Genomic DNA, 24,177 nt, shown 5'->3' with positions numbered 1-24,177 from the left:
TGAGATCTCCTTTTCCTTTATACAGCACTTTGATTATTGATTGTCTCCACCTCTCTGGTATTGATGGTGTCTCCAAGCATTTATTATATAGTATTGTCCAGATAGGTACTAGTAGATGGATACTGTCTTTTATATATTCACTATATAGCCCGTCTGGTCCTGCAACTTTTCTGTTCTTTGTTCCTGCGATGATGTATTGGATCTCACTTGCAGTCAGTGGGGCCCATTCTGTTGGTAATTGCAGATCATTCTCCTGTGCGGTTTTAGGTGTGTCTTTTATTCCTTCTTTGTTGAGAATGCTACTGAAGTGAGTTTTCCACTCTTCCATGTTTATATAATGTGTCTACACTAGCTTCCTTGGGTGTAGTGCGATATATGGATTTCTCTTGGCTTCTTCTACTATTCATTTGCCTTCTTCTTCCCAATATATCCTCTCTTCTCTCTTAGTAGTTTTTTGTAACACCTTTTCTTCGTGTTGTACTCTTGGTTGAGTGTGTGGTTCTCGATGTTCAATTTTAGTTGGTGTAGGTTTTCCAGTACCTCTTTCCTTGATAGATAGCATTCCCGGTCGAATCATTTTTTTGCTTTTCTCTTCTTTCTAGGGCTTGTGGCTTGTGTTAGATGTTCTTCTATAGCTTGCACCGCTTCCTCCAATCTTGAATCTTCTATTAACGTTTCTATTTGTTCTGTATGTTCTGATCGTCGTTCTTCTTTCCTGGCGTCTATTTTTCTCGAGAGTTGTTGTTTTACTTCGATAATTTCTATTGGTATATGTTTTCGTAATGGCGTGTGATTTGCTGTCCATAGAAGGGTTATTCCCTCCTTTATTGGGCCTCTTATCAATGCAATATCTATTGTGCTTTTGCCATTATGGCAGGTATAGGTTGGTACATTGCTATTGTTTAATAGTTAATAAATTTCATTGTTTGTCCGTATTGAACCAAGATTACAACTTTTATTATAATTTGGATCCACCTTATTCAATACATAAAAACTGTTGTTTAGATGAAATTACAACATATATTTCAATCAGAACTAGTTTCAACGCCCATTTGTGTCATCATCAGCTGATTGTCGAGATTATTGGGGTGAGCCATAGCTTTAGGAGGACGGTTATTCCTCCTTTCAGTCTTCTTCTTTCTCCTTGCTCTGCATGCTGATGGATGCCAGTAGTATTCCACATGTTACCATTGATCCGTGAGGAAAGTTTCAGCTGATGATGACGCAAATGGGCGTCGAAACTAGTTCTGATTGAAATATATGTTGTAATTTCATCTAAACAAATTATAATAGAAGTTGTTATTGTTTAATAGACGAAGGCCTTCTTCATGCAACTGTTCCATGACTAGTTTAGTTTTATAATTTTCTATATCTAGCCTGCAATTTAGGCCTCCTGCGATGATTATAGAGGTTTGTCTTGTTTACTTTCTTTGATTAGTTGGCCTAACTCATCTCTTATATCCATAGCAGTTGTATTCGGTTGAATGTAAGCAGAAATAATAGTAATATATTTTGTCTCAGTTAGCATGGTGTGATCTTGCTTGATTGTCGAGATTATTGGGGTGAGCCATAGCTTTAGGAGGACGGTTATTCCTCCTTATAGTCTTCTTCTTTCTCCTTGCTCTGCATGCTGATGGATGCCAGTAGTATTCCACATGTTACCATTGATCCGTGAGGAAAGTTTCAGTTAGTATTATGTCAAATCCTTCCATGCAGTCTGTTGGTGCCATACTCATTGCATTTTTTAAACCTTCTATATTCCATAGCATTATCTTGATCCTTTTCTCTGTACTTCATTTTCTTTCTCTGGCTGACTCGTACATGTCTTATTTGAGCAATACCCTTTTATCCCTCCGAAAAAACCAGAAGCGTCTGGCGGTTATTCCTGCTGGCTAGAAATTTGTATCATTTACTCTTTCTAGGTACTTTAGCGGTATTCCTAACTTGAACAATTTTGTGTTATATCTTGATACCATTTCCTCACATATAACGTTTCCTTCAATTTCCTTCTTGGCAAGGAATTTCGTTATTGTCTCTACTGTGATTTCCTGCCTTATTCTTCCCATGAAGAGCCAAGCCATTTTGTCTACTGCTTGTAGATCTTAGTCTTCTGATCCAGTGCTGGTCACAGTAGCTTGTTGGCGTGCCTTTTGTAGTTTCCTTCTCTGGTATGCCAGCCTCCATGGTTCTTCAGTTGTCGTATCCGTTGACCTGTCTTGTTCTTGGTTTTGGGTCGCTCCGCTTGTTTTCAGCGGAGGGTAATCTTCCACTGTAGTGTAGCCCTCACTTCTTTCACCCTCCCCCATGATGGTGTTGGGTCTGTTCTGAATGTTGGTGTTAGGTATACACTTCTTGGTAAGGTTGGCAGAGTGTAGTATTGTATTTCCTTGTTGGGGTTTCGGGTTCTGTTGCTTTGTGGTTGCAATTTCCTCTGCGATCATCTTTTTGATATTTTGTGTGAAGTTTTTCATTATTAATTTAATTTGTTGGTTGGAGTTTTCTGTGATTGTCTTCCATTACCTTGCATGTCTTGGCGTTCTGGTTGTTCGGCTTTTCCCCGGCAGGTGTCAGTATAAGCTGGCTGCCACTCTCACTTCCCCACTTAGGCGTGAGGCTGCTGTTGCTTGTAGTTGCCTGTATTACATCATCAGATGGCGGTAATTGTCATTCTGTCCTGCTCTCTGTCATGGAGTAATCTGTGCTCTCTGTTGTGCGTTCTTCCTTGTTCCTCACTCCTTCCATAACCTCATCTTGTAAGATTTTATTAGGCCTATTCTCATGTTCTGCAGTATATTTCAGGGTACTAAAACAGTCTTTGATGACACTCACCGCTTGACAAATTCTTCTTTTGTGTCTTTCTTCAGGTAGCCTTCTACTTCCGCAATATTCAGTAAACTTTTCAGAGCACGAGTAACACGCACTTCTAAGCTTTCCGCCATTTTTTCATGCTCCAGACTCGTCTACCTCTTCGCAAGAGAAACATTCCTTATCGAGGATCTAAGGACACTTTTGACTCTACCCAACACTAGAGCCTCGGAAAATCTATCAACATTAAAAGCAAAAAGAGAAGAAATACCCCAAGAGTTCTATGGAGCGGAGGCCATGATAGACCGGACATGGACAACATCGAATTTTGAGATGAGGCACGTGTTTACTAGACTAGCGGTACACGGTTTTCATCATCTCATCTCTATGAACACATCATACCATGAACCAGCTGAGATGTGTGAGTGCAACTTACGTGGAAAAACATGTGAACGTTACCATATAGAACTGTGCAGGAAAAGAACTAAGTCAATTAAAGACTATGCAAACCAAGGCGCCGGAGTGCAAACTTGAAATTACTTGAATAATTTATATCTGTATGTAATTTACCTCTTTTTTTGTCTGGCCATTTGGCTGCAATAAAAGTATTTTTATTATTTAATCATACTTTTTTAAAATTCTAGTCAGTGGATAGAATTTTAAAATTTTAATTATTTCATTTTGTTCCACCTTGTACGATTAGGGGCCGATGACCTAGATGTTAGGCTCCTTTAAACAAGTATCATCATTTTAACAACACCATTAACCAGAGCACTCTGACAACTGAAAAGACATACTGTGTCATCTTTCAGGAGACTACAACTTCAACTATTTTGCAGAGATCATGCTGAACTGAACTATATACAAAAGAATTTAAGGTATTCAGAATACTGTTTTGCTGGGCCTAACTTTGCCAATGTGTACCACTGTTCATGTTAAAATATTTTCTGAATTGATTTGTACTCATGAAAAGGTAGCATTAATCGTTAGTACTATGAGAAATATATTCATCAGAATAACTATTTCATAGTTAGAAGAGACTCCATCATTTTGAAGTAAGAATGTTATAAGACCGAATTGTATTTGTAAGTACTGTAGATTAATTGAACTATGAAGTAGCATGTTTCCCTTCTGCACATATCCTAATTTATATTAGCCAGTTAGTTGATCTTAATACTAAACTGCTTATTTTATAATATTTTTTATTTTAACAGTGTGATATGCTTTTTTCTTTCAATTGCAGGCAATGACTGAAAATTTTCACACATCCTTTCCAGTGGCAGAATTTTCTGTGGCATTTGGTTTTTTCCTTGTGCTCATACTTGAACAAATAGTTTTGGATTGCAAAGAACGAGCAATGGAATATTCTAGTGTAGTTATGGGTGATGTCCTATCACCTGAAGACATAGATCAGCTCAGAAGGACTCGGCGCCAGGGTAGTATTGAGGGTTTAAGAGATCAGCCTCAATTACCTGAAGCTGGCCATGTGCATGATACTGAGGCAGAAGCACATTCAAGTTTCCGGTCAGTCCTCTTACTAGTTGCTTTGTCACTGCACTCTCTTTTTGAAGGAGTTGCTATTGGACTACAGCCTAGTGTGAAAAGTGTGCTACAAATATTTGCAGCAGTAGGGCTACACAAAGTGATCATAGCATTTAGTTTAGGTTTAAATTTGGTACAGAGTGAACTGAAGATTGGTGCCATCATCAGATCTAATCTGTTGTTCTGTTTAACTTCTCCTCTAGGAATGGGATTGGCCATGGGTTTGGAAGAATTTGGTCATTCTGTAGATTCATCTGTTGTGAATGGTGTATTGCAAGGTCTTGCGTGTGGTACATTTGTGTATATAACATTTTTTGAAGTCTTGCCCCATGAACTTAATCAAGGTGGGGATCGTTTGCTCAAGTTGTTGGCTGTCTTGGTAGGTTTCTCTGTTGTATGTGGAGTGCTTTTCCTTGAACCAAACAAGGAATCGCCACCATCCTGTTCATCTCCATAAATACGATAGTAAACTTGTACATTAGACACACATTGTGATCTTATCATTCAGTGCCTTAACATCATTTTGTACTGTCTTAGCACTTTAGTTTTTTAAAGATTTCTGTTTTTCCAGAAGCATGAGAAGATTTCATATGTATCTCTAGCTTGAAGATATTGTGAACTTCAATACTATACTTGACAAATCTGTAATTACATGATTCCTTGTTGGAGCTCATTGTCTATTGTTTTGCAGCTTAAAGCAACAGTCGCTGTTTGTGTGTTATCTTTTAAAACATAGGTCACATTTACTTTTTATTTTTCATGGCATTTTTTATTCAACTTAACTCTTAATTAGTCACGCACGATCTTTTATCACATTTAGTCGCACACCGTCTCAAAGATCAAACCTTTAAAAAATCACCATACTTGATAAATACAATCAATAGAAATTACTAAATGCACTTTGACTCTGAATTCATGTGTACTCATGGGTGCTCGTATCATATTCCTTCAGCAGGCACCCCGGAGTAGTGGTGGCGTGTGTGCCCCTCAGGTTGGAGGCCCCGGGCTCGGTTCCTGGTCAGGTCAGGGATTTTTATCTGGATCTGAGAGCTGGTTCGAGGTCCACTCATCTAACATGATTACAATTGAAGAGCTATACGATAGTGAGATAGCAGCTCCTGTCCAGAAAGCCGAGAAAAACAGCCGATAGGATTCGTTGCACTGACATCTTCAGGCTGAGCAGCAGTCACTTGGTAGGCCATCAGGACTGTCAGATTATATTCCTCCATAGTTTTGAAATACAAAAGGAACACAATCCACAGTTCATAGAGTTCTTCTAATTCTTCACTGGGTGTCGTACTCATCTGTCAGTGTATTGAAAAAAACATATCAGATGTAAGCCTTTTCAGGAGTTTGCTCTATTAACCAGCATTTTGTCTTAGGTCTGACACTAGACTCGTCAGAGTGGGATGTGTCAGACCCTACCCACTGACGCTGGGTGTATGCAGGTGAGCTTATCAGAAGCCTATTTATGAGGCACAGTCTGATAACTGCATACGGGAGATAAATCTTCACAATGGAATTATTGCCCGCCCAGCAATTCCGAATGGAAAATTCTAAATTTCCATGGAGGGAATTAGATATTTTTCACCAATAGAGCCTGTCAAAAACATATCAGATGTAAGGCTTTTCAGGCGTTTGCTCTATTAACCAGCGTTTCGTCTTAGGTCTGACACTAGACTCGTCAGAGTGGGATGTGTCAGACCCTACCCACTGACGCTGGGTGTATGCAGGTGAGCTTATCAGAAGCCTTTTTATGAGGCACAGTCTGATAACTGCATACGGGAGATAAATCTTCACAATGGAATTATTGCCCGCCCAGCAATTCCGAATGGAAAATTCTAAATTCCCATGGAGGGAATTAGATATTTTTCACCAATAGAGCATGTCAAAAACATATCAGATGTAAGGCTTTTCAGGCGTTTGCTCTATTAACCAGCGTTTCGTCTTAGGTCTGACACTAGACTCGTCAGAGTGGGATGTGTCAGACCCTACCCACTGATGCTGGGTGTATGCAGGTGAGCTTATCAGAAGCCTATTTATGAGGCACAGTCTGATAACTGCATACGGGAGATAAATCTCCACAATGGACTCTAACGAGTCTAGTGTCAGACCTAAGACGAAACGCTGGTTAATAGAGCAAACGCCTGAAAAGCCTTACTTCTGATATGTTTTTGACATGCTCTATTGGTGAAAAATATTTAATTCCCTCCATGGGAATTTAGAATTTTCCATGTCAGTGTATTGTACGCACACTTTTTAGTGCTTTACATACTTTACAGTACATTGTTGTATGCTCCTTGCAAATGTACTTTCAACAGTTCACTCTTTTTCGTATTCTGCCGCTAGGTTTAGAAACTGCCTCTTTCAGGTACACCTGCAGCTTTGACGATTTTTGCCTGACAGCAGCCAGAATTACATTTTCACTTACCAAGGGAGGCTTTTGACTGTAGATCTAGAATTTGAATGTTTGGCAGCAAGAGACATACTTGGATCAAATGAAAGTGAAAAAGCATAAAAAACACAATTTGAAAAAGCAGGATCACACATGGTAATTGTAACGATAATAGCAGAAAATTCAGTAGCTGCAGCTGGCCACATACGGAAGTTGTGACCTTGTTGGTACAGTACTACAATACGCACTTACATCTTTACTACCAAAATGTTTTCTGATTGGAAATAACCAGCCAATATTATCAACAGTGAGTGCGTGGAAAGGTACACGTAACATGGCGGTTATCTCTGTTGCCTGCAAAGCTCGTGGGAGGCAAAATATAACACACACTGTCTAAAAGACCGTGCAAAACTAATTATGGTTTAAGAGCATTTCATTGGCTTTTGATAAGTAGACATGGTACTGCCAACTGTAGTTTTAAGCCAGTTATGATATTATTGTCTTTCTTTCTATTTGGCCTCAAATTTAGTCTTTATTTATTGGGTTGATGCATTATCTGTGATTTTTAGGATGCCCCTGAGATTCTTGCAGTAGGTATTTTATTTCACTGCTGAGGAAATTGTAAATTTGGAGTTCTTCTTAAATTTATCAATACTGTAACATATTCTTCAGGATTGTTTATAATTTCCAACGTTATGACGGCTTTTTGACTCTACACTTAAGAATACCTGGGGCTTGGTTTCATTGTTAAAGGGCAGCTTTGTTAGCACTTTAAACACAGTGCTTAAGCATTGCTCAGACTCATGTATTTACTGCCATATATAGTGCTTGAGCAGTGCTCGGATTTGGTTTTCTTAACTAATAAATCGTCTTATGCTGGAAATACTTCCATGTCTCTTTTGGTAAACATAAATGGCAGCATTACAGTTCCTTATACGCTGCTAGTTGGGGGACCACTGACCCTTGCCAGCTAGAATACGAATGTGTATTTTGAAGAGTAGCAAGCATCTGTTCCGTGCGCTTTTTTTTTTCTTCTTGTTTGTTCCACAGTGATGTCACGGTGTCTTGATTCTCTGAGCGATAGCACGATAGAGACCGTGATACACAGAACATAAGGCAAGACTTACAAGAGTACAAAGTCTGTTTAGAAAAGTCATTCGAAGAGACTGATAAACAATCAAGGAAAGAGATGTGATGGTATTGCGAAAGCTGCATTACACCTCTCTGTTTTGAACTTTATCACACAAAATAAAAATTATCTTAATTTGGACTGTAGAAAAAGGATTACCTTTACCAATTACATTGTTTCTTTCAGATAGCATATTAATAATAATGTAACGATGGTAGGTGTGAATATAAAAACAGAAAATAATTATGTATGTAACAACGATAGATGTGAGTGTAGAAGAAAATAATTACATAGTTCATGATTTGAAATAAATGAAAAATAAAATAAAAAGCTCAAAACATGATAAATGTATTGTGCCCTTTCATATTGAAAATAAAATAACCAAGTGAGTTCAAGGCTGAGACAGTTACTTACACTTCAGGTACAAAAAGAATAATTAATTTAGTTCAAAAAATGTCAAAGATATAAAGCCTCATAATATGACTAAAGTTCTCAGTATACAGGAGTTAACATATTACAAATATGCCAGTGTTCAATATGTTAACAAAAGGTAGCCTACTAATCGAAGATTGTTGGTTAAACAACAGAAAATCTGTCGGACTAAAGTCCACAGAATACAGTGAATGTAAAATGACCTATTAACTGAACTGTTGGATAACCGCTTTTGTAATGTTAGCAGTATATAGACATACATTATTATTCTTTGTCAATAATTAAAACTGTTACCAGTCACAGTTTTTATTTAGTGTTGTACTGTACTTCAAAACTCATTTCAGAGTCTAGGCTCCATTGTCAGGTGGTGAAATGATTAAGAATTAATTCACAGTCGTGGACAAGGCCTACGTAAAACATGGTTATGTTTAAGAATACATTATTAAGCTGCAAAACCAGTCATCCCATTCATTTTTCTTGAATTGCAGCTGCTAGGCGCCACAGCTGTTAGCAGTAAATCTCAGTAGTGATGATCACATTCCTCAGAAATAATTAAACTATGTGATGTCTTTTTATCCCAGCAGATGTGTGTTTTCTTTTATTGATAGCCACCACCATATGCACCAGAAGTTTATTTTAAATAACCCATACATCCAATTTTTTAGTTTTGCTACTGACATGTAAATGGTGAAAGATCATTGATTCACAATTTTTGAGTTGTTTGAAGTGGATCATTGTAAATTAAAGAGATCGAAGTCAGGCGGTTTTTCTGAACAGGAGAATGTATTCACTTCAAAGTGGTTCACTTAGAAATGAAAACATTTTCTTGTCCTTTTTTTTCCTTAAATTGCTCAAAACCTCTGGTGACTTCCATTGCTTTTCTCATTGGTTGAACACATTGGAAAACATTACTCAAAAAGCTTTGATTTAGCACTCAACACTTAATTTCATTAACCCATAAATAACTCTGTTAAAAATTGAAATTACGTTACTGCAGTGACAAAGACTTAACAATGGCTTTTCTTTAATAAGAGTATTATGAAGCACGGTTATTGCAACAGCCATAAATGCTATGAACTTGCACATCAACCTAATTTCTTGTCATACAAGGGTCAACTCTGGCAGCGTATAAGTCATTAATTTGTTGTATATTATATACAAGAATATTTGTAAATAGCTTTCTGAAAAATCTATTGCTATAGGTTGATTTTTGTTAATAACAGGAATCTCAGTTTTTATGTGTTTTACTGTATTTAATATTTATGATTTTTGTATAAAAGAAGATATGTTGATGAAACTTGAGAATGAGTTAATGCAACAGTGGCCAATATTTGTTGACATTTATATAATACAGTTTGTATGTTAGTGAAGTAGTCAAATAATTGATCTGATCATACCTGTAGAATATAAAACAAAAAATGCTGAAATAATAGCAAATAAGAATGAATTTGAGAGAAAGAGATCATTTGTTTTTAATACAGTCAAGAGTAAAAATGCATGTCAATGAAATTTGTAAATGTTAATTTAATTTATATGATGTACAACTGATTACTGTATTCTATACCTCTTCTATTTTACATTTTTCATATTAATTTAAAAATCTGTTGCTGTGTTATGTTCATTGAGTATGGCAATTAATTGCACATTATATGTTTTCATGCCTAAACATATTGATTTATATGGTATATTTTATTTTTATTTTACTTTATTTATGTATTTATTTCAAAGGCACATGAGCTTATGCTCATAAATGTGCAGTGCATAGATTCAGTTACACAGCAGGTGTAGAAAAATGTAACCTCATGGCACTACAGCCCTGAAGGGCCCTGGCTACCAAGCGACCGCTGCTCAGCCCGAAGGCCTCCAGATTACGAGTTGTTTTGTGGTCAGCACGACGAATCCTCTTGGCCATTATTCTTGGCTTTCTAGACCAGACTGCAGATGTAGGCCTAATCTAAATTATATACAAACAATGTCTGATATGAGGTAATTAACTAATTTATGCTTAAAAGTAAACTATGTGCATGTCTTTTATGTTTTCAGTAAGTGTAATAAAAGTATGTACAGAACAATTCTATGATAAATTTGTCCCAAATTTACAAGCATGTATCTGATAAGAGAGAGTTTGAGGGATGTTCCACCATTCAACACATTGTAAAATATATTAATTTATAAGAAGATCGGTTTCGACTCCCTTCGAGTCATCATCAGTTCTTGTTGAAAATCAAATCAAGGGGAATCCGATAACAATTATCATAATAAAAAATTTAGATACCTAAAGGCAATTGCCTGGAAACACACCAATGGGTTGCAAAACATTACCTTGAAATGTAACGTACACATGGTAAGCAGTACTTGGAACTTAAAAAGTTCTTAGTTCTGGCTTAAACTGTCTTGTGTTCATGGAACATGGAACACTGGAAACATATGCACTGGTTGAAAATATACATAAATACGACATGAACTCTTATGATATTAAACACTTGGTGCTTTAAGAGTGTTCTAGTCACCCGGGTGTGGTTAACAAGCTTCCTCCACTCCTCTCTGTCCTTCCACTTATCCTGCTCCATTACTTCCGCCACATCCAATCCAGCTTCTCTAATGTCCTTCCATATCTGATCCATCCACCTTCTTCTCGGTCTTCCAACTGGTCTCTTTCCCTTAACTTCTCTTTCCAATTCCCTTCTTGCTATCCATTCCTTTTCCATTCTTTTTACATATCTGAACCATCTCAGTCTTACTTTCTGTATGTTCTGTACTAACAATTCGATATTTAGCTCTTCTCTGATTTTAATATTTTGAATTCTATCTCTTATTGTCTTTTTAACCAATGTTCTTAAAAATGCCATTTCTACTGTTTGAATCTTATTATCTTGTCTCTTATTAGTTACCAGCATTTCTAGTCTGTATGTTACAATTGGTATGAAATACTGTTTATATAATGTTAATTTCATTCTCTTGGGTACTTCGTCACCCCATAAAAGCTCTCTGACTTGATAAAATGTTGTACTTTTACTTAGTCTGTTATTAATTTCAGGGTTGTTTTCATTATTTCCATTAATAATGCTACCCAGATATGTAAACTGTTCTACATTCTCTAACCATTCTCCATCTATGTTCACTTGGCTTCTCTTTTTCTCATTTCCACAGTGCATGACTACAGTTTTCTGTTTACTAATTACCGTTCCAAACTCCTACAGATTTTCATTCCAAATGTCCAGTCTCCTTTGTACTTGCTTTTCTCCCTTTCCCCAAATCATCACATCATCTGCAAATACCAAAGCATTCACTTCATCACTACTGATACTCTGTTTTACACATTTTATGATTTCATCCATCAATATTTAAAAAAAAATTAATTGTGACAGTGCACTTCCTTGCTTGAGACTTTTTTTTTTGTATAAAATGTTTCAGAGTCACCACTCCTCACTTGTACACTGCTTTTACTCTCATGATACATTTTTTATCTTGTTAATTAATGATTTTGGTACATTCCTTTTTTGTACGCATTCCCATACACATTTTCTCTTAACTCTTTCCTAAGCTTTTTCCAAATCCAAAAATACAAGGATGATTTCCTTGTTCCTTTCCAGGCGTTTTTCCATTATCATTCGCACTGTAAATATCAAGTCTATTTAGGCATTCGGAACAAATATTTCAGGTTCCCTATGGGAATCAACATCTTCATCATATTGTTGATGTATTCGGTCTAAAGCCATATTGTTCTTCCTCTGTGTTCCTATTATATCCCTCATTCTTTTGTCTATGACTTTCTCAGTAATTTTTGTCCATGTGATAATAGGGTTATCCCTCTATAATTTTCACATTTCTTCCTATTTCCTTTTTTGAACAATGGTACAATACTTCCTTGTTGCCAATCTTCAGGTATCCTTTCATCCTCAAAGTTTTTCTTTCATTTTGCTTTATATTGCACTGACACAGGTAGCTCTTATTGACAACTGTGGGATAGGGAAAGGCTGAAATTTTACGTGGAAATTTTCCCAATTTACTCGGTGTGATTAAAAATGGTTAAAATAAAACATATCTTAGAGCCTACACTATTATGCGTTGCTGGGTTGATAAAGAAGAATGAAATGAACGGAAAGGAACATCAGAACTATAACAATTATAGGCTGAGTTGTGTCAGGCAGAAAGACAACACTTTCACCCAGTCCGAATTTTCCTACTACATTTCTGTTGAGTTCATCATCCTCTGAACTAGTAAGCATATAGACCTGCACTATTGTTATGGGCATTGGCTTGGTGTCTGTCTTGACAACAGAAGTCCTTTCACTATGCTGGTCGTAGTTGCTTACCCGCTGCCCTATTTTCTTATTCATTATGAAACCAACTCCTGCATTTCCGCTGTTTGATTTTTGTGTTGATAATTCTGTAGTCGCCTGACCAAAAATCCTGTTCTTCCTGCCTATGTACTTCACAAAATACACCAACTACATTTAACTTCGTCTATCCATTTCCCTTTCTAGACTCTCTAACCTACCACAATGATTCATACTTCTTACATTCCATGCTCGCCGGGCTGAGTGGCTCAGACGGTTAAGGCGCTGGCCTTCTGACCCCAACTTGGCTGGTTCGATCCTGGCTCAGTCCGGTGGTATTTGAAGGTGCTCAAATACGTCAGCCTCATGTCGGTAGATTTGCTGACACGTAAAAGAACTCCTGCAGGACTAAATTCCGGCACCTCGGCGTCTCCGAAAACCGTAAAAGAGTAGTTAGTGGGACGTAAAACAAATAACATTATTATTATCATTCCATGCTCTGACTGACCTTTTGTGTAATCCCCATCCAGAGATACGAATGGGGGACTATTTTACCCAAGAAAAAGCCTTCATCAGTACATCGTTCATACAGAAAAATAGCTGCATGTTCTCGAGAGTTAGTTACAGCTGTAGTTTCCTGTTGCTTTCACCTGTGTAGCAGTACCAACATGTTAAATATTATTACAAGGCCATATCCAGTCAGTTATGCAGACTGTCACCAGGCTGTTTCCCTCCTGTTGCTGTAACTTACCATTCGTTAATCTGGTCTCGCGACAGATACCCATTCAGTATGGTTACACCTACAGCTCGGCTATCTGTTTCACTGGGATGCACAAGCCACCCCACCGCGGCAGTGTCACATGGTTTGCAGGGAAGGTTGGTGTATATAATGACTGGAAAACTGGTATCCTGTTGACTGGACGTTACCTAATACTCCTGCAAACGACAGAAAATGGTAGGGGCATACAATCAGCCTAACATAAATGACTTGAACTAACTGTTCAACTCTATTCTCTGTATAGTATTACAAAAAAATGTACATAAAAAAAGCTACAAATAAGAATTTATAGTGTGCCTGACATGAATCATATTAGCCACAATAATCTTTTCTCTTTGAATTCTCCATTTACTTCCCATCTTTGAAATGGGTGGTTACCAGTGATGCCTACACCAATTTCTGAAAAGCCACTAGAACCTTTAAGTATGCACCTAATGTAAAATAAATACCACTAGAATTTTTCTACGAGAATTAATACAAAATAATTATCACAGTAGAAATATGTGTTAAAAAAATTACCAAGCTAGATGATAAGTGATTGTAATCTGTAGTTGTTTCACCTATGTCTACATGGGCTGTTGTAGTTGAAGCATCTCCTGCTGTCACTGAATTATAGGCTTATGGTTTCCCAATCTGTTCGGTAGATGAGTCGATTCAAAATTATGACAGCATACACCATGTCCCATTAATCCTATCCTCACTGTCAAAATAGACTGTAATAATTGGGCAACAATCCTACTCCTAACTTTTGTTTCGACTATATTCATTTGGGTAAATACCTGCTTCACTTCTGCATTTGACCACAGAAATCTCGGCATTGAAATTGCAAACTCGGCTAATTCTTTGAACAGGTTTGTATTAAAAGCAAAAGAATCATTTCAGACCTAATGCCACAGAACTACCTACAATATTCTATTTAATTAAGGGCATTCCTCTGAACTTCAACTTTCCCAAATACTTCTTGGGAGTTGTTAAAGGTCTCCATCAAGGGAGAGAAAGAATCCTTAATTTGTTGAAGTGTATACTTGGAACTTAGTCTATTCACATTTTTACGTATTTCCACATTAACGTGGGGACTTTTCTATAATTGCTGGACTAGAGAAGTGGTAAAAAGTATTGTATGGTTCACAAATGAACTTAACTTCTCTTTTGCATCCGAGAGATAGTGGGTTTGAACCCCACTGTCGGCAGCCCTGAAGATGGTTTTTCATGGTTTCCCATTTTCACACCAGGCAAATCAAATGCTGGGGCTGTACCTTAAGGCCATGGCCGCCTCTTTCCCATTCCTATCCCATCATCGCCATAAGACCTGTCTGTGAAAGTAAATTGTAAAAAAAAAAAAAAAAGAACTCATTTTCAGCATTTAGATTCTGTTCTGACTTCATTTTTGAAAGTTTACTTTGAAAATCAGTAGCCCAGGTATGGTTTTTGGTGAATATGCTTTACAAAATTAGCATATAATCAAACTTGGCAACACAATAAGATTTCCTACTCATTCAGTTAACAACTTCAAGTTACTCAGGAGTTTGGTTGGTCAGCAGTAATTCCAAGTCTTTGTTTACTATTGTGACATCACATTGAATTCCTTTACAGACTAATAACAAACTAGATTGCTTTTGTCAGTTAGCATAGCGTATAAAGTTTCTGCTTTATAACATTTTTCAGTTATTAGATATACAATTTGAAAATGTGTCTTCAGTTCTGATCATTGTTGGGCAAGGTATGTTCAATTGCAGGGCAAATAGACAGCCATCTAGTATTGCAAGACTATATGATCTTCAAAAGCTCATGACCTCCATTTAAAGTTCTGTGAATAGGTATTTATATATGCCATCTGTCTGACAGATGATTACAAAATCAATTATAAGTTTCACTTACAAAGAGATCAAGGCTTCTAGTCAAAGATTCAGCACATGCATGGTGGAGGGAGGGAGTGCCATACATACTTTACAAGAAGTTACACCATACTTACTTATTTTAGTAGTTTGTAAACACCATTGTTCACACCAGTCATGACACTAGTGTTGTCTTACTAATGAATAACTACAATACATAGATATTTTGTGGTGCTGATGTTTGTTGATGCATCTATTAAAAGATTACATGGCCTGTCACCTATGTCCATTCTGAGATCACTAAAAAATATGGATTGAGAATAAGTTATATTGCTGCATTTTATTTTATGTAACTCAAAAATATCTGAAGTATCTGAAAAATTTGCTTCTCCCGTATCTAGTTTTGCATTTATTTCGCAAGTGGCAACCAGACAAAACTTAACTATGACAAATAATGCTAGGGAGTGTCCGACTCGTTGGCTGAATGGTCAGCGTACTGGCCTTCGGTTCAGAGGGTCCCGGGTTCGATTCCCGGCCGGGTCGGGGATTTTAACCTTCATTGGTTAATTCCAGTGGCCCGGGGGCTGGGTGTTTGTGATGTCCCCAACATCCCTGCAACTCACACACCACACATAACACTATCCTCCACCACAATAACACGCAGTTACCTACAAATGGCAGATGCCGCCCACCCTCATCGGAGGGTCTGCCTTACAAGGGCTGCACTCGGCTAGAAATAGCCACACGAAATTAAAAAATGCTAGGGAGTTATCGGCAATACAGGTTTCACTGCATTTTGGAACATGAGTATAATGGAACTTCTGGGTTGGATTAAAATGGCATTAGTTGTTGTTCGATGTTTCTTAGTGTCCATGTGATTAACTAATTCTGCATGTCTAGCCACAATTTGCATGACAGTACTTAATGAAAGCTTTTTTCGGATCTCCTGGGATTGTTAATCCAATCACAGAAAAGTTCTCTTTATAACCACTCTGCATATACTCGGGTTTTACTTTAGCCATCTTCACTCGTGAATATATTAAAGTAGACTCTATAGCTGCAGTTCGTGAGTTCACAAAAATAACTAGGTTAAACTTAAAACTATCTGTTGCAACTGAATGCACATGGACAGAGTCTGTCACTGTCAGTGAGCAATGCTGACTCTACATCACATCTTGTCCTCCTCCACAAATTCTTCACTCTTATTAAGACTGTTGAAGGTGCTCAAATATATCAGCCTCATGTCAGTAGATTTACTGGCACATAAAAGAACTGCAGGACTAAATTCTGGCACCTCAGCATCTCCAAAAACCGTAAAAGTAGTTGGTGAGACAAAAAGTCAATAACATTATTATTACCGTATTAAAAATTGAACTGAACTGGCTTTCGACTTTGGTACACCATATCTCAGATAAAAATTAAGTATGAGACAAAAATTTGAAATGAACAGACAAAATTGTAATTTTATTTATATAGATAAATCCTAGCCCTGCTAATAACCTGGCTGAATTATTTTCCAGTAAAGTTTTCAGATTGACGAGAGACAATTTTCTTTTTTGTGTTTGCAAAATTTGCCTTGATCATGAAACAATAACTATTAATGTACTTGGTAGCTCAACTGTATTTTAATTATAAGTAAAGACTGAACATTATATATGTGTAAATGATTGTGTGAGATAAATATTGTATACAAATATATTTGATAAATTTGGAAGTACTAAATTATTTGTGTATTTTTATTTAGTTTCTAATATAGAAATATTTACAGTTATTGTACCGATATTATATTTATTTATATTCATTTAGCACTATCTGGGCAGAGATTGGTATTATCTTCCTAATGTGCTGAACATTTATTCATTGTAATGCATATCCCGCTCATGTTATATTTTAGGATCTGACCACAGAAAAAAATAGAGTGTGAGAGAGAATGTAAGTCCAATAATATACCCTCTTCTATCAGGTCATATATATATATATACATATATAGAGAGAGAGAGAAAGGAACAAAACAGAACACATAATAGGATGAACACAATGGCAGGTCAGTATAGGAAGAGGGAGCATAGGCCTATCATATTACACTGCTGCCTTCAAATAGATAGGCTCACTCCTCATTAATCCCAGTTCTTCTACATCCCTCTCTTCTCAGACCCAACAAGCTCATTTCTACTTTCCACCATCAGGAGGTTGGCCATCAACACTCATTAAAGGGCCATCTTGGCAGATCTTCAGTCTTGATGTGGGAAGTGTAGGATAAGAAAAAAGCCAGATAAGAATTGGAAAGAGGAACAAACAGATGGCTCTGCCAGTTCCAATGTTAGGGGAGATTGCCATCATAGCCTTAATGGGTTCATTAATAATTTTAAGAAATCATCGTTACAATTAGGTTACCATCTAAATTTCTCAAGTATGTCTACTTTTCATCTAAGAATGAATGTAAAAGTATACTTTGTCGCAAGGCAACCTCTGTATGAGAGGAAGTACTTCATAAAATAAAAAGATAAATTTAGGTGGTAAAACATCAGGAACACAGGACAAACACAAAAGAAGGAAAGGATCCCAGTGGAATAATGTATTGTTCCTTTCCAATCGATATATATATAAAAGAACATGTCCTGACTGATTATCGTCGAGCCAAAACTGCTGGACATAAAGAAATGAAATTTTGAGGTTACATTTATATTAAAATGTAGGTGCTCACTAAGGGAGGATTTTGGGATATTCCGTCGCTAAGGGAGTGAATTTTTAAAATGAGTGTATCTATATCTCAAAACTTTAAAAGTTTACAGATGTAAAATTTGGTATTTAGAATCTCCTTTAAAAATAAATACGTATTTTTTTGTTTTTGGATAATCCCAATAGGAGGGGTGAAAAAGGGTTTTTTTTTTTTGCTTTACGTCGCACCGACACAGATACATCTTGTAGTGACGATGGGACAGGAAAGGGCTAGGAGTGGGAAGGAAGCGGCCGTGGCCTTGAGTAAGGTACAGCCCCAGCATTTGCCTAATGTGAAAATGGGAAACCACGGAAAACCATTTTCAGGGCTGCCGACAGTGGGGTTCGAACCTACTATCTCCCGAATACTGGATACTGGCCGCACTTAAGCGACTGCAGCTATCGAGCTCGGTGAATGACTTTAATGAGGATACTTATATCTCAGAAACTGAAGATATTACAGACCTGAAAATTGGAATCTCCTTTAAAAATAAAGAAACATCCACGTATTTTTTTGTTTTTGGAAAATCCAATGAATGGGGGTTAAACAGGAGTGTCAAATTGGGATGAATTTTTTAAAAAGACTATAATTATCTACAGTATATCTCTGAAACTTAAAATGTTACTGACGTAAAAATTGGTATTTGGAATCTCCAATAAAAGTAAAGTAATATAGGTGATTTGTTTTTGGAAACTCCACTTAAGGGGAACTAAAAAGGGGGTGAAATTCTAAAATGAGCATTTCTACAGTATATCTCAAAAACGTAACATGTTACTGAAGTGAAAAATGGCATTTTTAATCTCTATTACAAATAAAGAAACTTGTATTTTTTTTGTTTTTTGCAAAAACCACTTGGGTGGAGGTGGGGGGTAAAAGTGACTGAAAATGTGGTTGAATTATTTTAATTAGGATACTGATATCTCAAAAACTGAAGATGTAACAGGCATAAAATGTTGTATTTGTAATCTCCTTTAAAAATAAAGAAATACAGTTTTTGTTTTCGAAAATCCACTTAAAGGGGAGAGGGAAATTGAAAAATTAGTTGAAATATTTGTATGAAGATACTATTATCTCAAAAACGAAAGATTTTGCAGACGTGAAAATTGGTATTTGGAATCTGCTTTAAAAGTTAAAGAAAGACGTATTCTCGGAAAATCCAATGATGGGGGGGGGGCGGATGTGAAAGAATGGAAAAATTAATTGTGTGTGGATACTTACATCTAATAAAAACTAAAGTTGTTACAGACGGGAAAAATTTGTATTTGGATATCCTTTAAAAACAAAGAAAACGCGTTTTCTGGGGGAAGTCATCTTGGGGGGGGGGGTGAAAAGGAGTTGAATTACTTTTATGAGGACACATCTCAAAAATTGAAGATGTTAGAGTCGTGATAATTGGTATTTGGAAGATCCTTTACTATTAAAGGAACAAGTAGGTATTTTTGCCGGAAAATTCACTTGGGGGGCGAGTGTGAAAGGAAGTGAAAAAGAGTGAATTATGTTTATGGGGATACTCGTATCTCATAACTGAAGGTAACAGGCGTGAACATTGGTATTTGAAATCTCCTTTAAACATAAAGAAACTCGCCGGGGGGGGGGGGGGTAAATCAACTTAGCGGCGGTAGGGTGAAAAAGGAATTGAGACCAATTGATTTTACTGTTCATAATGTACTTATTCTGATCATAAATGGATAATTTGAAATCTTTCCTGGGTTCGTTTTCAACAGCCATCTTTACCTTTGGAGAACTTAAAGTTAGATTACAGCAGATTCTCCTGCCATACAAATAAAAATTTAAACACATTTGAAATAAACGATAGGAATTATATTGACCGTGCAATTGCTCACCCCTATAATGTCAATAATGCACGGAAGTATATCATTCGTATCGCCAGAAATCCCGCGCACTTGCCTACGGCAGACAATGATGTTGATCACAATGGTAGCAGATGTAATTTACTGCCAAGTAGCGGTCTTGCATCTTGCTGTGGGGTCCTGAACATTAATAATAATAACATAAATTTAACTAATATCACCCACCCTAAAATAATAATAATAATGTTCTGGACCGTCATCAGAATGTGCGGACCGCGCTGGAAACGGGTCCTGGTCGGGTAATGACTACGAATGCAGTCCGGCCGCGGGTTCAGTACCGTCAAGGCACCCAAGACGACACCACGCCGGATCTCCTCAAGGATTTGATCCATATTAAAAATGCTTATAGGAAAAGATGGCAAAGATTTAGGGACCCAACTGACCGGGTGGAATACCTGGACCTAGCCAAGGAAGTACGAAATCGATTGCTGGAAAGAAAGATTGAAAAATGGGAGGAACTTTGCCGTAATCTCTCATAAAACGAGTCAGATCGCGAATTTCGGCGGATTATATACAAAACATTAAGCATTCAATTATAAATTTCAGTATAATACCGTAGCAAGCACGGGTATCTTGCTAGTACTTATATATAGTGATGGGCAACGCTCGAGGTTCGAGAGAACTCGAGACTGATTATCCTGTGCGACGCCCAGTAACTACGAGTATAAACTTGATAGTATATCATAAGCCAGACGTAATCACGTAGTTGCTGTAGGGAGCCGTTGTTACTTGTTCCATTTGGGACGGCTGTCTGTCACGTGACAAGAGAGCAGCGGACAGGCGGGTTACATACCGTGACGGTACTGTACTTGCCGCTCGGAAATGTTACCATATCAACAACAGCAATAATAATAATAATCTGGAGCATGGATCATGCAAGTCAATCAATCAATCACTACTGATCTGCATTTAGGGCAGTCGCCGGGTGGCAGATTCCCTATCTGTTGTTTTACTAGCATTTTCTTAAACGATTGCAAAGAAATTGGAAATTTATTGATCATCTCCCTTGGTAAGTTATTCCAGTTACGGTACTAACTCCCCTTCCTATAAACGAATATTTGCCCCAATTTGTCCTCTTGAATTCCAACTTAATCTTCATATTGTGATCTTTCCTACTTTTAAAAGACACCACTCAAACTTATTCGTCTACTGATGTCATTCCACGCCATCTCTCCACTGACAGCTTGGAACATACCACTTAGTCGAGCAGCTCGTCTCCTTTCTCCCAAGTCTTCCCAGCCCAAACTTTGTAACATTTTTGAAACGCTACTCTTTTGTCGGAAATCACCCAGAACAAATCGAGCTCCTTTTCTTTCGATTTTTTTCCAGTTCTTGAATCAAGTAATCCTGATAAGGGTCCCATACACTGGAACCATTCTCTAGTTGGGGTCTTACTAGAGACTTATATGCCCTCTCCTTTACATCCTTACTACAACCCCCAAAATACCCTCATAATCATGTGCAGAGTTCTGTACCCTTTATTTACAATCCCATTTATGTTATTACCCCAATGAAGATGTTTCCTTTTATTAACACCTAGATACTTACAGTGATCCCCAAAAGGAACTTTCACCCCATCAATGCAGTAATTAAAACTGAGAGGACTTTTCCTATCTGTGAAACTCACAATCTGACTTTTAACCCCGTTTATCGTCATACCATTGCCTACTGCCCATCTCACAATATTATCGACGTCATTATATATATATAGGTTAAAAGTTAAGCATGGAAGAAACCAAGCGTTAACCAGTAAAGGTCACACATCGTCACGAATTTAAAGATAGAAGAGACTAACATTTTATCGGTAGAGATTAAATGTCAATTTCCTGAGAGTAATAACAGACATGCTGTGATAAGCCCCCCTCGGTAGTTCACTTAATAGTTGAATTGTCGGGGATGATGTAATTCCAGGCTGGGTCAGGGATTTTATTAGATAAAAGGCTCCTTGGGTGTATGATTAGCATACTGACCTTAGGTTTACAAGGCCTTGGGTTCGATTCTCGGCGTGTCGTGATTTTAACTGCGTATGAATAAGTTTTCTGGCTTGAGAACTAAGTGTTTTCGTCGTAATAAACTTCATCTACATAAACAAGTGCTTGGGTTCAATTTTCGGCTAGGTCATGAATTTAACTGTGCATAATTACGTTTTCTGGCTTGGGATTAAGTGTTTTCGTCGTGTTGGTCCAAATATACGAATAGAGCAAAGCAGTTATCTTGCATAACAGCCTTTGCCTCGGTTCTCGAATGTCGACCTGATGAAACTAATAGGTCATAAGTTACAAGTTGTGAGCTGCTAAGGGATTCCTCTAATTAAGTCTAACTTACATAGTAGCTCTTGCTTCAGTCCCCCGAAAGTTAGATTGATAAAACTAATAGGTCATAAGTTAGAAGTTGTGAGCCCTGAAGGTATCTCTCCAGTTAGGTCTATACGAATAGAACATGGCAGTAATCTTGTATAGCAGCCTTTGCCTCAGTTCTAGAATGTCAGGCTGATAAAATTAATAGGTCATAAGTAGAGACGAGAATTATAGGCACTAAAAACAGTTAAAATAGGCAGGCATATAGGCTCTTAAATTAGCCAAAATAGGCATGTAAATAGGCATTAACGTGTAAAATAGGCATGAAAAAATTACTTATAATTTAATAACACACTCATTTACTATGAAAGAATTTACAAGCAACGTTTCAATGATTTCCGGTAACAAACATGTTCTCCTCTCATGCATAATATTTTTCTACTGAGAGAAGGATCTCTCAATATCACAAGAAGTGATTGGACAAAACTTCAGTGAAGTCACTTAATCTGGTTTTATTTCGCTGACAGCGGCTGCCTTCCCAGAGGTTCTGACAAAACTTCCCCTGACTTCTTCCACAATCCTAAATGACTACCAGGGGCATGCCGCTCTTCTCCAACTTGGTGATTGCTCCCGGCAGCTTGTTGAAATTTGAAGATGCTCCGGTTTATGCAGGGGCATATTAGCTCCCAACATTGCAGTGCATAGGTCTGAAGAAAATGGTTGTTGGTCGCTGCCCAAAGTGGACTGGTAGAAAGGCTGCGTTGATACAGATTTCTGTACTCGTATCAGATGCATCGCAGTATTTCTAAGTTGATCTATGTGGTATTTTTCTCACATTTGATCTGAAAAATAATAAAATTGACATCAATTACATTGCCTCTATATCTTAAATTTCTACAGTTGGGGTAATTGGCAATAATGCTTAGTATGCTTAGTATATATAATGCAATTGTTTCATAAAAAAAGAATATTAGAGATGATATTTCTAGAAGTACAAAACTTTAAAGTAGGAACAATGGAATTAGTAATTTACATGGAAATGTGGCATTAAGGATTTTCGGTTATAATTTAGCAGTATCGCGTCGAGTTCACCGAGTGAAAAATATAATAAAAATGACGTGAAACGATACCGGAGTAGCGTAGACGAGAGATCCGTCCTTTATGCTTGCCAAGGACCCACCGAGCTCGATAGCTGCAGTCGCTTAAGTGCGGCCAGTATCCAGTATTCGGGAGATAGTAGGTTCGAACCCCACTGTATGCAGCCCTGAAAATGATTTTCCGTGGTTTCCCATTTTCACACCTGGCAATGTTTTTAGTTGCTTTACGTCGCGCCGACACAGATAGGTCTTATGGCGACGATGGGACAGGGAAGGGCTAGGAGTGGGAAGGAAGCGGCCGTGGCCTTAATTAAGTACAGCCCCAGCATTTGCCTGGTGTGAAAATGGGAAACCACGGAAAACCATTTTCAGAGCTGCCGATATTGGGGTTCTAACCTACTATCTCCCGAATACTGGATACTGGCCGCACTTAAGCGACTGCAGCTATCGAGCTCGGTTATAGAAGAATGAAAGCGAAATTTAGACACTACAGCACAGTCTTAAACCAGAGCGTCTCTACACTTCAGAGAGCCTGACAATAAATAAAAAAGTTGATCTTCGAGATCTCGAGAAAAGAAAGGAGAGGAGAATCTTAAGGAAAATTTTAGGACCACAGAAAAATGCTGATGGGGAGTGGAGGAATAGAAAAATGATGCTCTCTACAAATACACCGAAAAAATCACTGTCACCATGCGAAAGCGAAGGCTAAAATTCTATGGGCATCTAGAGAGAATGGATGAGAAACGGCTAAGAAAATATTCAAGTACATCACTGGACTAAAAGCTTCGACGAAGTGGGTAGAAGAGGTAAAAAAAGATGCAATAGAAAGTGGATGTACAATGGATATGATTCACAACAGAAAATAATTTAGAAGCCGAATGTATAACATCAAAACATTCCAGGAGGAACCACCAAAATGTAGACCCAAATAGGTCATATCTGAGAAAGAAAGGAAGGTTAGAAGTGAAAGGAAGAAGAGTTTCTGGGAGGAGGAGGA

The 24,177-nt window shown here is 37.5% G+C and overlaps 1 protein-coding gene across 2 annotated transcripts in view; it reads left to right on the top strand.

Annotated features, from left to right (window-relative positions):
* LOC136857959 (zinc transporter ZIP1) overlaps positions 1–13,133 on the top strand; it is a 38,496-nt gene extending 25,363 nt beyond the window's left edge. For both annotated transcript variants that reach the window (XM_067137097.2, XM_068225374.1), the window contains exon 4: positions 4,049–13,133. In XM_067137097.2, coding sequence (XP_066993198.2) covers positions 4,049–4,804 — 756 coding nt within the window. In that variant the 3' untranslated portion in view covers positions 4,805–13,133. The remainder of the gene's footprint in view (positions 1–4,048) is intronic.
* The last annotated feature ends 11,044 nt before the right edge of the window (positions 13,134–24,177 follow it).

The sequence above is a fragment of the Anabrus simplex genome, chromosome 1 (genome assembly GCF_040414725.1).
Source record: "Anabrus simplex isolate iqAnaSimp1 chromosome 1, ASM4041472v1, whole genome shotgun sequence".
In the NCBI taxonomy this organism is placed as follows: domain Eukaryota; kingdom Metazoa; phylum Arthropoda; class Insecta; order Orthoptera; family Tettigoniidae; genus Anabrus; species Anabrus simplex.
The sequence above is the reverse complement of the archived record's forward strand: the minus strand, read 5'-3'. Positions and strand labels throughout refer to the sequence as shown.